The sequence below is a fragment of the Dermochelys coriacea genome, chromosome 6 (assembly GCF_009764565.3).
Source record: "Dermochelys coriacea isolate rDerCor1 chromosome 6, rDerCor1.pri.v4, whole genome shotgun sequence".
Taxonomy (NCBI): Eukaryota; Metazoa; Chordata; order Testudines; family Dermochelyidae; genus Dermochelys; species Dermochelys coriacea.
The window spans coordinates 25,419,359-25,436,008 of record NC_050073.1 but is presented as its reverse complement, the minus strand read 5'-3'; the positions used below and the strand labels follow the sequence as shown (position 1 = coordinate 25,436,008).

Here is a 16,650-nt window from a genome sequence, read left to right as displayed (position 1 = left end):
GTGTATGCAACTTGTGCTTCAGAGGCTTTAAAGATTGTCAGATCTTGCTCGTTTTGCAACTTTGCTTTCACTAACCTTCCCAGTTGCATAAAAACTCTTATTTTAAAATAGAATCTTTGCCTCCCTAGGATGGAGTATCTGAGGAACACATCCAATCACACAGCTGGTTAGCTCCATCCCACAATATATACTTCAAAATATTAGCAGCCAGTCTTGTACATTTCCTTCTCCTTTGACCATTGCTGGAGACTGTCTAACTTGTCCATTCACATACTTTGAAACTTCCTCTGTTCTCACACAATGTTTTTATGACTTATGTATGACCAGGTCCTTGCTGCTATACAAGTAGCAGCAAATTAAAATCAGACCTTGGTCTAGCTGTATAACAAATATTTCCATAATCTTTGTCTCTTTGCTCAACTAATTTAAATTTTATTGTCTAGTTCTAAAGGCTCTTATTAAAAAAGCTCCCCCACCAGTGTAACGTGTTTCAAATATAAATATAAAATAGTATTCCTTTCTACCGATTGATCATTTTCAGGGATAACAAGCATGTAATGCTGATTTTGAAGTCTTTCCATACTGTACCTTGACATTTAATTCTTTTGCCACAAGGCTGGGACTGAGAGGCAAACGGCATTTGTTCTTCATGAAAAAGGACTGTACACGTTCCATACCACTTTGCAGGACAACCTAAGAGCACAAAAAAAAAAAAAATTGCAGAACTGACATTAATCCATTAAAATACCAACTGGGATATTTTTGACAAGCAAAGTAATTGTGTAGAACAGCAGAGCCAATACCCTAATTCCAGAGGAGTGCTATGGGATTTTAAGTGACCACAGTCACAACTTCTATTTCTCATCCAAAAAACATAACCCCACCAGTACAGCCCTAATGCCATGCCAGTGAAGTTTTTCAGTACTGACTGAATCTATAAATTTACATTAGCAGCCTATCGCCAGGGCCCCACATATTATGAGAGAATAGGGCCAAATTCTGTAGCAACATCAATTTATTCCATTGTCTGTTCCTTTCCTCGCATCGTAACTACTCTCCCACCAAAGCTACAGCTAACAGTTGAAGATTAATCATTGACAAAAATCTGTTGATTTTTTTAATTATTCTGTAGAAGACACATTTAACATCTGTTGCTGAAAACATCTTACTCTACTTTTATACAGTGCTGTATTTAATGTGAAAGCTGAGTAAATTTACTTAGAGAGGGATACAACTGACTTGAATTTCAAAGACAAAATTAAAAGTTACACATACGCACCTGCCTAGCAGATCCACTTGTTTGTTTTACTTTTTCTGCTACCACTCCCAAAAGCTGTACCAGTCTGGTCTGCTTCTCCAGCTCTTCCCTCAATCCTTTTCCACAGATTGAGAGGAAGGCACCAAGAATACACTCATACCTTACCCCAAACTTTGCATCTTGTAGGGCATCCTTCAGAAGCCTGAAATAGCAGATATTTAAGTTACTAGTTTTCCCTACAAAGCAATATTTCCCCTCTAAAGCAAACATTTTAGATAGAGTTCAATAGCAAGCCTTTTTTAAAAAGTCTGTTAACAAGCAATATTACACAATGCTTATTGCACACACAAGTAGTTACTGATTTACAGCAAGTAAATTCTGAAAACTATACATATTTGGTTCTTATGGATTCATTTGGTTTTATTACAAGGAACACTATTTATCTTTTGCATATTATGCTGCCTTGATGCAACATACATTGACCTGTCACACATTCTTAAAATTTTAGCATTTAGGACAAATTACGTTTTTCTGGAAACGCCAATCTGACTGTAATTAAATGATAATGAAAGACATGTTCTTACCAATATACACAGTGTGCTATTTGAATATTTCCTAATGCCCGAGTCAAAATGAATCTGACTAAAGAGTTGTCCAGGTAGGTTTCATACTTCAATGCCTAAATGTAAGAAAATCAGTCAATTTTTATATTAGATTATACACTGCCTTTGGTTGTTTTGGGGGGTTACCTATAACATTTAAAGTTCAGTGGTGGTCAGAATCTTTACAGGCTCAGAGCAGAGTAAACCCACCAGCTTTGGCTATTAATTCCAAATAATCTGTGAAAGTTTCGGTGATTCAGAAACTAAGTTAAAACAGACACCTGAAGCTGTAGTGGTATTTTAAAGAGTAACAATTTTATAAAATATAGACTGTATATTAAAATAACCAAGGATGTCAGTAATGACATTTCCCCCACCTCTATCCTTGCTCAGAGAACACAAATAGCCAAAATAAATATCTGCCCCAGATTGATTTATGTCATTAGCCTATTGGCTTTCAAAAGTCACTCCCTCACTTTTTGCTCAATAAATCAGCTTATCATGCAATTTATACAGGATAAAAAACAGCCTTCTTTGTCACACAAGACCCTTAAAACATCCTGGGAAACTGGAGGTATGGGGTTGCCAGATTTGTATCTCTATTATCTAGCATTCCAAATGTGTCCTATTGTATGATGGTTCCCTCTCCAGTGCCTCTGTATACATACCAGCCTGGTTTGAGACCAAAAAAGCCACCAAACTTAGCTATGCCATTTGGTTCCCTCTCTTCTATACTTTAAAAGGCTACCCACACCCTTAAGGGAAAAATCCCATGTTTGCATCTACATGGGGCATCCTGCAATGTGTTAAGACAATTACAGCATTTGATCTTACTAATTCTCTTCATACCACTATGGGATAACTCATGCCTCAGGATCAAGGCCAACTCCATGCTTAGACAATTTGGATAGAACAAGGATTAACAAAAATTGAAGATACAAGGTGATAAATGGGTCTCCCTTGATTACATGATAATGAACAACAGCTACCACTGTCTCTCAGTTCCTTCTTTCAGCAGCTATGCTCAAGGACTCATGCAAAGATAGGGAGACAATTGGTCTGTTTCAACTCTCACCTCTAGAATAGAGCATGTTAAGAAATAAGGAAACCAACTTAACTTTGGAGGAATTAAAGTGGCTTACTGCTTTGCAGTACCTTCTCAACCTCAGTCTGAAAGAAAAATGGGGGAACCCCCCCAAAAAACAAAAACAAAAAAACTTAGCCTTAGTACTGCAACAGAAACCCAGGAGGATAACTAGCTTAATGTGGAAGAAATACTTCAAGTTCTTTATCCTTGCAATTCCTCCAGAACAAAATACAAAAACGGGCATTACTGGACTCCAGAACTTTTGTTTAAGTCTCGATTGGTAACCTATGGCAAATGTAAGAGATGCCAAGAACCACATGCAAACCTTTCACACATCCTCTACACCTGTCAAAAAATGCACGTGTTCCAGATCACCATATTCAGTGTGCTCTCAAAAACACTAAGTGTCACCATCCTTCCTTGTCCAAGCTTGCATTGTATAGGGGTGCTGGATGATTTGTTATTACCAGATGGCATGAAGAAATGGATTGCAGTAACTACTGTAGTGGCCAAAAGTCATTTTGAGAAGATGGAAATCTTCAATTCCTCCTTCATACACAGATTGGGTTAGTGAGAGCACTCTACTGCATTAATGGAAAAAAAAATACTGTCTAATAGAAGCGCTTGGAAAAAAATGCGGGGATGTCTGGTCACATGAAAATTATTGCTTACCTTTTCAGTTCAGTATTTATTAGTCCCCGATACTCACAGGTTATTTGCTCACTTATTTAGTCATTTTAATAACTGATGCTTTGCATGACCTCTATGGGGTCATTCCCACCCCCCCCCCCAAGGTTTTGCAAATAATGAAAGTTGAATTGTTATATATATGCTATTTCCACCTTATGCATTTATACGTTTTGTTTCATTGTGTTTATTTTTATATAAAGGTAAAGTGTAAAAAGTGACCATTTTCTACACCAATGTCTCACGAATCCAGAAGGTGCTAATATAATTCTATTTTTTGTTCTACCTAACCCAGCACGTAAACTAAGCAACTTAATATCACTCATAGCACCTCTCTGTACCTAACCTTCTAATGGCAACACTAATTAAAAAAGGACCCAGACGTGTGTTTTTGCACCCAAAATATACCAAAAATGATTTTTTTCTTCAAGAGTTCTAATGTTGGAAATTGTACAAAAAGGGAAAGCAATAAATCTCACCTGCACGAACTGGGGGAGGAAGTCTGTTAACTCATCATCACTTATTGCCTCAATCCAATTCACAGCTGTGGTTCGCAGTTCCTGATCTGCAAACCTGCAAGAGCATCACAACTCCACACTCTCTGTTACTTGTTTTAACTTCAGCAGAGATGCACATGAAACACGATTAAGTCTTGGGAGCTAACATTTTTATTGTGTCAGTGCTTGCACACCCTTAATAGTATCAGGCCCTCCACGTAGAATGCACGGTATAAACACAGGCACAGGGATGCCTACCTCTCTAACAATTTATTGTCTTAGCAGCTTGCTTAGATAGCAAACCTTTTCTCATAGTAAAAGGATAGATTTTAAATAACTAGTCACTTAAGTCTTCTCTTGTAATGTCATGGTAGGATGTCGATTTGGCCAAATTTATCAAAGAAAGAAATTACATCAGCTTTTGAAATTATATCAGCTTTTAGACAAGGGTTTTTTGGTATAAAAGTTTAGGCCATATTTTACAAGTGAAGGAAATCCAGATAATCCTTTTATGAAAGAGTTTAGAAGTCATCTTTTGTTGGTAACCAAACCCTTTCTGTGCACTTAACTAGAAGCCCATTCAGTAACTACCTCTAACCATGCAAGCCAAAGAGAAACAATTTAAGTTAATGGAAGCCATAGCTTGTAAACAAAATTACAGAATGTGTAGCGGACATGCTTTACAATGCATTTTGCGGCACCCTACAAAACTTGTGTTAATTCAACAGCAGATGACAAATTCTACAGTGAATTACAAATGAGCATGGTAACTATTTGCACAATACAACAACATTGGAAAAAAGTTAAACATCCAATTAAAATGCACAATTACAAATTGTGCATTTGTTTCTATAATTTATGAAGTTCACTTACTTTGAATCCAGTAGTTCCAGTGCAGTCAAAGGAGATAGGGGAGGCCACTGCTGAAGCAGTGAGTAGATTTCAGGAAGACTTGCCCAGTCCCAGTGTGGGGCACTAGCTAATATTTTTGGAAGACTGTTTGTGTGTCCATGGCAATATTGTCGCTTCTCCCACAAAAATTCTTTATCTTCCTTTGATAGCCTACAGACAGACCAAACAGCAGTTTAGTTTATAAGAATGACTATCATTACTCTGAAGAATACCAAAGCACTTGCCAAAGTCCATATGTAAGTCACTTCATCTACCTCCAAGATTGAATACAACCTACAAAGTTTTAAGTAGGCAGTGAGGAAGGTACCACTGAAACGGTAGATTGTTGCTCAAAGCAATCAGAACTTTATCATCGTTTTAAGTTTCATCCGAAATTGAGTAGGGCAGAGCACTGAATGCCATACTGCAGGGTTAGTTCAGCACAGATGACACAGAAAGACTGCCACCTACAATATCCTAATTTCTCTTAGTGATCTCTCAAGCATATATAGCAGCTTCGGGAAACTTACTTATCAACCGTTCTGTGAAAAGTTTATTACATAGATTCCCCCCAAAAATGGGTTTCTGTGTTTCCAGTTCTACTGAATCTCTTCATAATCAGAGCTGCACACCTAAACCCAGGCACACAAGCCTCATTTATGCAAAAGAAAGGGGGCATATGTGGCTATAGATTGTGCGTCAGCCTTTAATAAGGATGACAAGTTTTAGGTGATAAACACTATGTCCCATCTCCTTCCCAGGTAGGGGGGAAGGGGGAGGGGAAACAAGTCAGGATATAGTCACAAAGGAGGCTCCCCTCACAACAGTATTTCAGCCTTATTAATGGAGAATGTTGTGCTGTTTATGAAGTTAGGACTGTTATAAATACAGAATCCTGGCCAGTAATCCTGTTGTAATAGAGGAACTGATGTTACACAGATACAGCATTTATAAAATTTTGTCAGGCATGACCCTTAGTAGAACTCCCATTTTCTCCTTCCTTTTCTAGTTCTCTCGTAGCCTTGCAACATTTTAAATAATCACTGCCCTCATCTCCCAAAAGCCAGAAATTCATTCACAGCACCTGCCAGGTCATTAATTTGTCACCACTGTCCTACAGTCTGAAGAGCTCCAAACAAGCACATTTTGCAGAAAGGGGTCAAGAAGAGACAAGTCTAGTAAAAGGAAGATGCCTGGGTACAAGCTGTGGAACAAACAACTCGGTGTTGTAATTTCAAGACCACTGTTTTCTGGGGTACATACAGAACACTGAAGTCAATCACAGGACTTCAAACACACTACGCTAATATTTCAGACTAATGGAGGAATTTAACTAAAGTTATGTACTTAATTTCCTCTTCACAGAGTTCTGTACATGTAGAAAGATAAAATATTGCTATAATAGATTAACATACCCAAGGGTGCCATCTTTGGCAAGAATAGCAAGAAGATGCTCCTTTACATTTTTTTCCAATGTTTCTATTGAATGATGTACCAAACCGTTTGCAGCTTGAGGCATTTTGTATACAGTATCAAAAGCCAGGGAGGGAAAGTCAACCTGAAAAATTAAAACAGAAGCCAATCTTAAAAAGCTTTCAGAAAGCTGAAAAGGCTCCCTTATCACTAAACTACTGCATCAGTGGTCAATGATCACTGTTTTTACTAGGGCTGTCAAGCGATAAAAAAAATGAATCGCAATTAATCGCACTGTTAAATAATAGAAAGTCATTTATTTAATTTAAATATTTTTGGATGTTTTCTACATTTTCTAATATATTGATTTCAATTACAACACAGACTATATTTTATTACAGATATTTTTGCCAGAAAAAAAATAGTATTTTTAATTCACCTCATACAAGAGCTGTAATGCAATCTTTTTACCATGAAAGTTGAACTTACAAATGTAGAATTAGGTACAAAAAATAACTGCATTCAAAAAATAAAACAATGTAAAACTTTAGAGCCTGCAAGTCCACTCAGTCCTACTTCTTGTTCAGCCAATCACTCAGACAAAACAAGTTTGTTTACATTTGCAGGAGATAATTCTGCCCGCTTCTTGTTTACATCACCTGAAAGTGAGAGAAGACATTTGCATAGCACCATTGTCACCGACTTTGCAAGATATTTACGTGCCAGATGCACTAAAGATTCATATGTCCCTTCATGCTTCAACCATCCACACTGATGACGTATTCTGCTCGAGAACTATCCAAAAAAGTGCAGACCAACATATATTCACTTTCATCATTTGAGTCAGATGCCACCAGCAGAAAGTTGTTTCTCTTTTTTGATGGTTTGGGTTCTGTAGTTTCTGCATTAAAGTGTTGCTTTTTTAAGACTTCTGAAAGCATGCTCCACACCCTGTCCCTCTAAGATTTTGGAAGGCACTTCAAATTTAGATCAAGCACTGTAGCTATCTTTAGAAATCTCACATTGGTACCTTCTTTGCCTTTTGTCAAATCTACAGTGAAAGTGTTCTTAAAACTAACAACATGCTGGGGCATCATCCGAGAGTACTATAATATGAAATACATGGTAGAATGCGGGTAAAATGGAGCAGGAGGCGTACTATTTTCCCCAAAGGAGTTCAGTCAAAATTTAATTAACCAGCGTCATCAGCATGGAAGCATGTCCTCTGGAATGGTAGCCGAAGCATGAAGGGGCACACAAAAGTTTAGCATATCTGGCACATAAATACCTTGCAACGCCAGCTACAAGAGTGCCATGTGAACGCCCGCTCTCACTTTCAGGGGACATTGTAAACAAGACGACGGCAGCATTATCTCCTGTAAATATAAACAAACTTCTCTTAGCGATTGGCTGAAGAAGTAGGACTGAGTAGACTTGTAGGCGCTAAAGTTTTACATTGTTCTGTTTGAGTGCAGTTATGTAACAAAAATCTACATTTTTAAGTTGCACTTTCACAATAGAGAGATTGCATTATGATACTTGTATGAGGTTAACTGAAAAATACTATCTTTTGTTTATCATTTTTACAGTGCAAAAATTTGCAATAAAAATATAAAGTAAGCACTGTACGCTTTGTATTCTGTGTTGTAATTTAAATACATTTGAAAATGTAGAAAGCCAGCCAAAAATAGTTAATAAATTTCTATCGGTATTTATTGTTTAACAGTGTGATTCAAACATCAATTAATCGCAATTAATGTTTTGAGTAAATTGCGTGAGTTAACTGATTAATCGACAGCCCTAGTTTTTACATTGATATTTTGGTTTGGTATCACCTACCATAGCCTGAACAATGAAGAGGTTCCCGTGCCCCCCCAAAAGTGACATCTATTTCTGCTGATAGACAAAGTTCTTGATCACTTATGGCATTCAAACAGTATCTACTCAAGTCAAAACAAAAACACTAAGCTAAAATCAGAAAATACACTACCTGCAATACTATTTTTTCCATGAGATTTCCTCTTTTATGGACAGTTCCTGATGCTGGAGTCACATGTGATGAAGTCCAAAGGTGAAAGAGCTTAGTCCCACAAGTTAACAAACTAAGAACACACACACACACACACACAAAAAAAAGCGCACAGTATTTCAGTAACTATAATTTGGTTCTACTCCTCAAAAAGTTAATTAGTTGTGAGAAACAGTAGGAAATCTGGGAAGCAGATCAAACACCCATTAAAAGAAGATAGTAGCTCACAAATGATAAAAATATTAATCTGCTATCTCTTCATAATTTAAATGGACTATCAATAGGTTCACTATAATGGCAAAAATTTGTCACAGAATATAGATGTTCTCAAACTGAAAGCAGGCCAAGTATCAAATTATAACCTTCCCTGAAAGGGGAAATTTTTTTTAATTCCAAAGAGGTTCTATATTAAGCTTCTGAACTCAGAGGGAACATTGGGAGCATGCCCATTTGTTGGGGATTATGATTTTGAGCAGCCAAACAAAGAATATGATCTCTACTAAGAAGAATTTCATTCTCCTATATGTTCATTTGACTATCTTCCATATATATATTTTTCAAGTCCTCAAAATGCTTGAACCTGAGAGAAGCTCTAAGCCGGCAGAGGCAGAAGGATAAAGTTCAATAGTGAAATGGTGGACTTGACTAAGGGAAAAATGTCTAGCCTCTCAGATAAATAAAATGGAGCAAAGGTTGCCCATGTGAAGCGAATAAAGCTTTCAGACAAAGTAAATATTCTACAGGCAACAATCCTGCACCAACAAGGATTGGACTTGGGAACTTTTTCATCTATAGCTTCTATGATTTGATCAAACCACATATTGGTTTAGCTGCAGATGCAACATTTTGCTAATAACTCCACATTACTACTGACCAATTATACTAATTAGCATCCGATGAAGTGAGCTGTAGCTCACGAAAGCTTATGCTCTAATAAATTTGTTAGTCTCTAAGGTGCCACAAGTACTCCTTTTCTTTTTACTAATTAGTATGAGTCACTACAGTTATATATTTACAGAGTTCTAACAGTGTGCTGGGCATTGTACAGAACAGAATTCTTGCTTCAAGCAGTCTTAAAAAAAAAATATCTTCCAGTCAATGCAGTTTAATTTCCTGAGAAAGATGTAAGGGGGATGATCAAGCCATCAGTGTAGTGGAAAGAAGGAGCTGGGAAGGAAGAGGGGGAGGAAAGAGGAGGCTGTGATACCTTAGTCTTTATTAAATGAGGTTCATAATGCAAAACACAAAAACCAAAAACCAACCACGCAGCTAATTACATGCCACTGAAGAACAAATGAACACAGATCTAGCCCTTAAGAATTACACAGTATTCTTTCAAGCACTTGTTAGTTCCCTTATGTGGTAGCAAGAATGGAAGAGCTGTATCCTTTCCAAACCCACACTTCATCACAAGTGCTTCCAATCTGGCTTTAGATTCTCACAGCACAGTAATGACCTTTGAATCTTCAATGTTCTAGTTAGCAGCAATTTTTAGATCCCCTTGTTATTTATGTAATTTGAAAATGCAGCTGGAGTATTTGGCTTGTATCCCTCAACTACCTTGGCCTGCATTCAACTGTAGTAGTCCACTGTCAGTCTCTGCTAGCATTTCCACATCTACTGTATGCATGTTAATCATCCAACTTTGGCCCAACCTTCTTTTTTGATTCTTGTGCTTCAGGAAGTTGAAATAATTCTCACACGTGAAGTATGATTTATCCATCTCTCTGCTCTTCAAACTCCTGATAGGATTCTCTCCAAGTAGCCCAACATTACAATACAATTAAATTGACAACTTGACATTCAGCTGAAGATAAGCACTATCCTATTTGGTAAAAACTTAGATTCAGGATCACAGGACCAGCTCCTCAGCTGTGTAAGGGCAGTTGTGCGTCCCTGACAATAGGGGGTCCTCAGATAGCATACAACCACTGTAATGCATCACTCCCTCATGAATGGTGCAGCGGGTGTGATAGAGCACTCCTGGGCTGCAGAGATACCAGCTCCTGGCATGGTCTCAGAGTAGGTTTACACGGTGATAAAAAAACCTGTGACACTAAGTGTCACAGCCCAGGGCAGCTTGGGCTATGGAGCTAAAAAATAGTAATGTAGCCAGAGTCCAAACGTCTATGCTTCCATTTTATAGCCCAAACCCTGCAAGCCCAAGTCAGCTAACCCAGGCTAGCCACAGGTGTTTTATTGCAGTGTAGACATCCACCAGTCAGCAACTGTAAAGGTAAGTTGCAGAAGCCCTCAAGCTGCTTCAAGCTGTGCCTGGGGACTAGTCTGGGGCAGATCAGCTCAAGATCAGAGAAGAACAAACGTGACTTAAGGTTACCTTTGCATCTCCAGCCTGAGTTTTGCTCCTCAGCTTCCTTGAGCAAGGTTTGGATCTGGGCCAATGGTCTTCAATGATGCAGAGCTTTCTAACATTTACCACTTTCTCTTTACATTCCTTTAATTGCACGCTTATTACACCTTGTAAAAAAGTTACCTTAAATCCTATAATCCAGATTTTAGTCATTAAATCTGGTAAACGATGTCTGATCCATTTTCCGATTCTTGTTCCAAGAGGCCTCTGAATATTCCCACTTGTGGAATCAAAGCACCTTATGAGCTTTTGGAATCTCCTAGCCTCTACTGGCCACTTACCCCTCCCTCATGGAGGATTAGAAGTGGAATGGCTCAACTGCGTTTAAGTTCCTCCTGAACAGCTGAAGGTTTAAAAACCTCAGTGTTCAAAATGTTTCCCTTAATTTTAAATTGTCTCCTGCCCCTTTGTAGCTACTTTTGTTTATAGTTAAGACTGTTGCTTTTCATTTAAAAAAAGGAAGAAAGGGTTTCTTTATGGCAGAGGCACTGTCTGGATCAGCAAAGACCATGAAGGCTGCCTCAAAATCCCTTCTGATGGTGGAGGGTCTTCAGATCTACTTGACTAAAATTGGTATGGTGTAAGTCCAGCATCGATTTTAAAGAGCCACTCAAAAGTAGTTATTCATATTATTGTAGAGACGAGAGGCCATGACTAAGATCAGGGTCACATTGCACTAGATGTAGCACTATGTCCATCGTAAACAGTATGCAGGTGCCTGAGCTTATCACTGAGTTCAATGTCAAGTATCCAGCACCAATGACTAGGGACTGAAGAGTTTCTTGCTAACGTAGCTGTGTGTCCAGCATTACTGGTACCAATGTCCCCAGATCTATATTGTCAACAAAGTCCTTTGCAAAAAGAATCCAGCACTATTTAATAAGTGTGAATGTACTGGGGGGGAAGAGGGAGAGGAGAAAAAAAAAAGAAACACTAGTTACTGGTACATAAAAACTATCCTTAAAAGAGAGAAATTAAATACCTTGGTAATTTATACTCTCCTTTAAACTGACCCCAGATTATTACATTTAAAAGTCACAACAGTTTCACTGTCTATGACAAGAAACCACTGTTCAGTATCTGTAAAACTTGAAAGCATTTCGTTCTAGTTTGTCTGATCTCTGGATTTAAATCTGTGAACCAGTAAACTTTTCCTAAATGTGGATAGGCTGGAAGTGATCTTTGTTACTTACAAACTATATTTGTTTTTCTAGAGCTTTCATAATCATTCTAACTACTGCATAAGCAACTTACAGAATTAGTGTACTACATTAGTAACACTAATGTAGCTTAAATGTATAAAATCAATTCTATCCACTTTTTATTTATTTTTTGTAGAAGGCATCATTGTATTTCCTTTTTTTTTTTTTTAGCTCTTTCGAAGTTTGATATGCTTTATCTTTTTTAAAAAAGCTTACACCAGAGTAATAAGACCAGACGTCACTATCATATGAAGACAAGACTAGAGACTGACTGCTTTCTAGACCACTAAAAATAGAATTTCACAGAAGGAATGTAAAGGTGAGTCCCAGATGCCATTTTTAAAGAGCCTCTCTTTTCCTCCAATCTCCATTTAAGAGCACTGCAAGAACTCAGTTTCTTTCAATGATATACAGTCCCAAAGACTTGTTTATATAAGCTCAATGTCCTGTCTGAAAAAGGTTTCAGATGATGCCCTAATTGTTCAAGGTGCTGAGCTGGACAAAAGAGCTCTTAACATTGAGTCAGCTCTTGCTGGGCAAAGCAATGGAATTTAGCTGTACTAAAGCAAGAGTAACCCTATTGGGAAGAGGACCCTGTGATAGCTCTATGAGCAAGCTGCTCTGCTCTGACCAAATCTGTTCTACCACCACATTGTTATCAGCTCCTGTCCGCTTAACACTTACATACATAGTGATCACATCTGCCTTTCGCACCTTCTGCCCAAATGCTCCTGATGCTGCTCATTAAGTGCTATTCTTTCCCTCCCTACAGAAGGTTCTCGAACAGTGGAGAAAGGAGGATATTTTTTAATTCAGTAAATGTTGGACAGTAACACTTGGGGACACTTACATACATGTCATCTATTGTTCAACAGATCCTATGTAGAAGTCAGTGGACTGTATAACAAGGATGCTCTTATGATACTACAAACTGCTGCTACTCAAGTACTGCTACCCACTGTAGTCTCTATTTGGGAAAACTATCATGTAAAATGTGGGTAAAATATGAACATTCCTTGATTATTAATATCATCCAAACAGCCTATCAACCCAATCCTACTAGTTAGTCAGTCAGTCTGTTAGGAGAATGCAAAACCATTTGAATAGCAGCATCTTATAAGCAGAATTCTATTTACTGTTGATCCTTTACATCTAACGATACAACACACACGGTCTACAAGTCTTACCTTTGTCATTCTATTAAAAACAATGGCAAAGAAGCAGCTTCTGCACTTGTGGGATTCATCTAAATCCCCTTATAAACCCAAGTCATTAGTTAAAAACGAACATTTTGGATGCTTACCGTCTAAAGTCAAAAAGAGGTAAAGAAACTTGACCCAACATCTCTGGGCCCTTTCTCTGTTTATTTGAATCAGGTGAACTTCCACTATTTTGATTTAATATTCCAAACAGAGTAAGACACAAGACAGATTCCAATGGCAATTGTGAAATCTGGATGGGGAAAATGATTCTGTAAAATAAAAGTATGTTAAAGAAGACTCAACTCAGAAGAAAAGAAGCCATTAGAATCTTTAAAGGAAGTTACAATACATGTTAATGCTTTTTGTTCTCAAAAGGAAGTGAATTGGTGTTGAACGTTAATATGCAAATTTCATTTATTCACACACTGCATTACATCTCTAGTGTCAGTAACAATTTCTGAAGGGCGCAAGGCAACAACCCTGCATCATATTTAAGTTCAAAAGTACCTCTTAATGGACAAGACTTCTTGTGTAAAATTACATGTTCTTTGCAAGGAGCTGGACTGTCTAGTATTAATTTTTCCACTTTTTTTTGCTCACTATCAGGGCCTATAGATTTGGTTTAACATCCTCTACTTTTCTAAGTTTAATATTAGAGTCAAGATTTGAGACAATAGGTTTTTTCATCAAAATGAATTGCTGTTTCATGTAAGCATTTACGTGTTCTGAAATGGCACACAAAGTAGAACCTTCAAATCTTACTAAACACTAATAAAATTCAATGTGCAGAGTAAAGTTCACACTATTCTTTTTCCTGCCTTGACGTCTTCTTTAGTTTTATTGTAATGTCAGTTTTATATGCCACAACCCTACACTTCCTACATTAAATGGCCTGAAATTAGCCTAAGAGACCACCTGTCTCCAGTGATACACTGCCCATCAGTAGAGATGTTCAGGTTAGATCCCTCTCACTATAACAGAGGGCAGCAACTTCACATGCTCTAGTGTGTCCTGTGGAGTCTGAAATAATGTTCTGCCCTGGTATAAAATAGCTAGGATTTTGCTGACTGCAGTGCCCATTTGTTTAACCTGGACTTTGAAGAGATAGGGAACTAAGGTTTTGGCAGGTGGGTAGGTTTATAGGCATTTGGATTACAAGATGTTGCCTAGTAGAAGTGGAGAGTTGAACTGTGTATTTAAATTTATAATTTTAAACAAAGGGTAAGGTGCTCAAAGCTCATGTCTGGGCACTTATTGTTTTAAGTGTGATGGGGAGGGTACTGAAACACAAACAGTGTATGGGTGAGGGGAGCCGACTTAACCCCCAGGATTAGGACACTATCAATCCACAGTTCTCCTCTTGTATTCCTCCCCCCCCCCCCGATCAAAATCTAAATTAGCTCAAGGAGGACAGTTAAAAACATTCTCCCACAAAGAAGTCTGATTTTCTTGTCATTTTTCCTATTAAATCTTAAGTGAGCATTTAAAGAGCGCCTATCAGTGGCAGCCCTCCCATCTAAGATTTTAAAAAATTAGAATATATGCACAACTGTTGTCTTAAATTGCAAAGGAATGTTAAAACGCACTGCTTGCATTTAAGTGAAGATTATCTTATCACTGAAAAATGCTTAGAGACTCCAATGAGAAGACAAACTTCCAGAGTACTTACAAAACAAGTTTTTCCCTCCCTAGACATTTCGGGCCATAACCGAAGAAGCCTTTTTCCAGTTTTCCTCTTTATAGATGCAAACTGTGCCCACAAAAAGGGAGGAGTTTAAAATACGAGTTTTCCGACAGTTTATAAATGTGAACAATCAGCATATTACTAGAGGGCATTTGTTTCTTCCTTCTACCCCCACACTTGTTCAAAATTATCAGGATAAAGTGCTGCTCTAACCCAGACAGTATTAACATGTCAGACATGTGTGATCATAGAAAGTCTAAGTTCACTAGGGAGTTCAACAGAATTAGCAGCTTACATAATTATCTAAGTATAGTTAGAAAATACTATAATTAAACACAGGATTATTTTAATGAAGGAGCAGAAGTTCTAAAATTACTTACAGTTCATCCCATTTAATCAGATAGAAGAAATTCTTGTATGTGCCAACCTTCTTGGACTGAATGGGTTTAAACAGATCTTTTCCATTATGGGTCAGAGAGCAAACCAAGTAGTATTTTTCATAACTGGAAAGGAAAAGTCAGTATGTTGAAGCAAGAAGAAGAGATGGATAACTGATTTGTGAAACGGGACATTAGTTTATAAATTACTCACTTTGACACCCAACCGGTAAGAATTCCATGAGCAGCAAATATTGTGAATTGCAGGTGCTCTGTGGCAGTCCATGCTTCCTTAGTGCTTCTATTTTTTGTTGCAGAATTGCTGCTACTGCAGCCTGAGTTTAAGTGAAGGTGAAGAAGGGCATAAACTGCTGCAGTCAACTGGTCTATGCTCACTTGCACAGGGTTTTCAGGCTGCAATGAACCTAGATAATACATCTTTAATGTGCATCTTCCTAAAACCACCATTTGAAAATTATTCTGAAATAAGATTAAAAGCTTTACTTACCAACTGAAGTGTTGCTAGTGTCATCAGGGGGCTTTAAGGACACCTGCACAGTAAGTTATGGCAAATTTCAGAACACTGAAGCAGCTTACATCCAAATAACCCCCAACTGCCATTCTTCTCAATGACAAACTTTGTAGTTTAAAAAACACATGATGATTACTTGAAACACTGGGCCAGATTTAGGCTCACACTTTGGTCCCTTTGCACTCTGGTAGCACAAAAAGTCCATAAAAGCTGCCGTATGTGACTATCTGAGGATTCACAGTGAGGAATCAAGACCAGAGCAAACTGCTCTGGTAAGCCATAATTAATGTAACAGCTGCTAGAGGACCATGAAAAATCAGAATAAATCAAAGATACCCTATGTGACTATTTGAGGGTGCTCTAACTTGCACCATGGGAATAGGGGAACACAAAGGGGGCATTCAGATCAGCTACACCAGAGGAACAGGACTGTTGTGTCAATATACCACTTCTAGAAAAAAAACAAACAATAGTCAAGATATTTCTTTTATTGATTTATTCTTGATACGAGAACTTATTTCTCAAACTATGCAACAAATTTAGTGTTAAGCATGAACTTTATACACCTATACATCAAACTTTTTCAAAAAAGTGTATTCTATCAGAGATATCTTTACCATACAGGTAGCTTCAACATTTTATTTTTTGTTCAGTGTGTAACTGATGAGACCTACTAGAAGTTAGCTCCTTAATTTTTTTATATCTGTTCTATTATTCCTTTTTAACAATTTCTTGTGTAAAGCAACCTGTAATACGATGCAATACCTGGATGCTCTATCTTCCATTACACCACTGTCATGTCACGAAGGGGTACTGCT

The 16,650-nt window shown here is 37.7% G+C and overlaps 1 protein-coding gene across 1 annotated transcript in view; it reads right to left on the bottom strand.

The window, feature by feature from the left end:
• The window catches only part of PIK3C2A (phosphatidylinositol-4-phosphate 3-kinase catalytic subunit type 2 alpha), an 89,343-nt gene that overhangs the window by 22,541 nt on the left and 50,152 nt on the right, over nucleotides 1–16,650 (bottom strand). The window contains exons 10-20 of the mRNA XM_038404529.2: nucleotides 15,809–15,851; nucleotides 15,515–15,725; nucleotides 15,304–15,426; nucleotides 13,341–13,508; nucleotides 8,426–8,537; nucleotides 6,438–6,580; nucleotides 5,005–5,193; nucleotides 4,114–4,207; nucleotides 1,843–1,937; nucleotides 1,280–1,460; nucleotides 589–693 (exon numbers count right to left, since the gene is read on the bottom strand). Of these exons, the coding sequence (XP_038260457.1) occupies nucleotides 589–693; nucleotides 1,280–1,460; nucleotides 1,843–1,937; nucleotides 4,114–4,207; nucleotides 5,005–5,193; nucleotides 6,438–6,580; nucleotides 8,426–8,537; nucleotides 13,341–13,508; nucleotides 15,304–15,426; nucleotides 15,515–15,725; nucleotides 15,809–15,851 (1,464 nt within the window). The remainder of the gene's footprint in view (nucleotides 1–588; nucleotides 694–1,279; nucleotides 1,461–1,842; nucleotides 1,938–4,113; nucleotides 4,208–5,004; nucleotides 5,194–6,437; nucleotides 6,581–8,425; nucleotides 8,538–13,340; nucleotides 13,509–15,303; nucleotides 15,427–15,514; nucleotides 15,726–15,808; nucleotides 15,852–16,650) is intronic.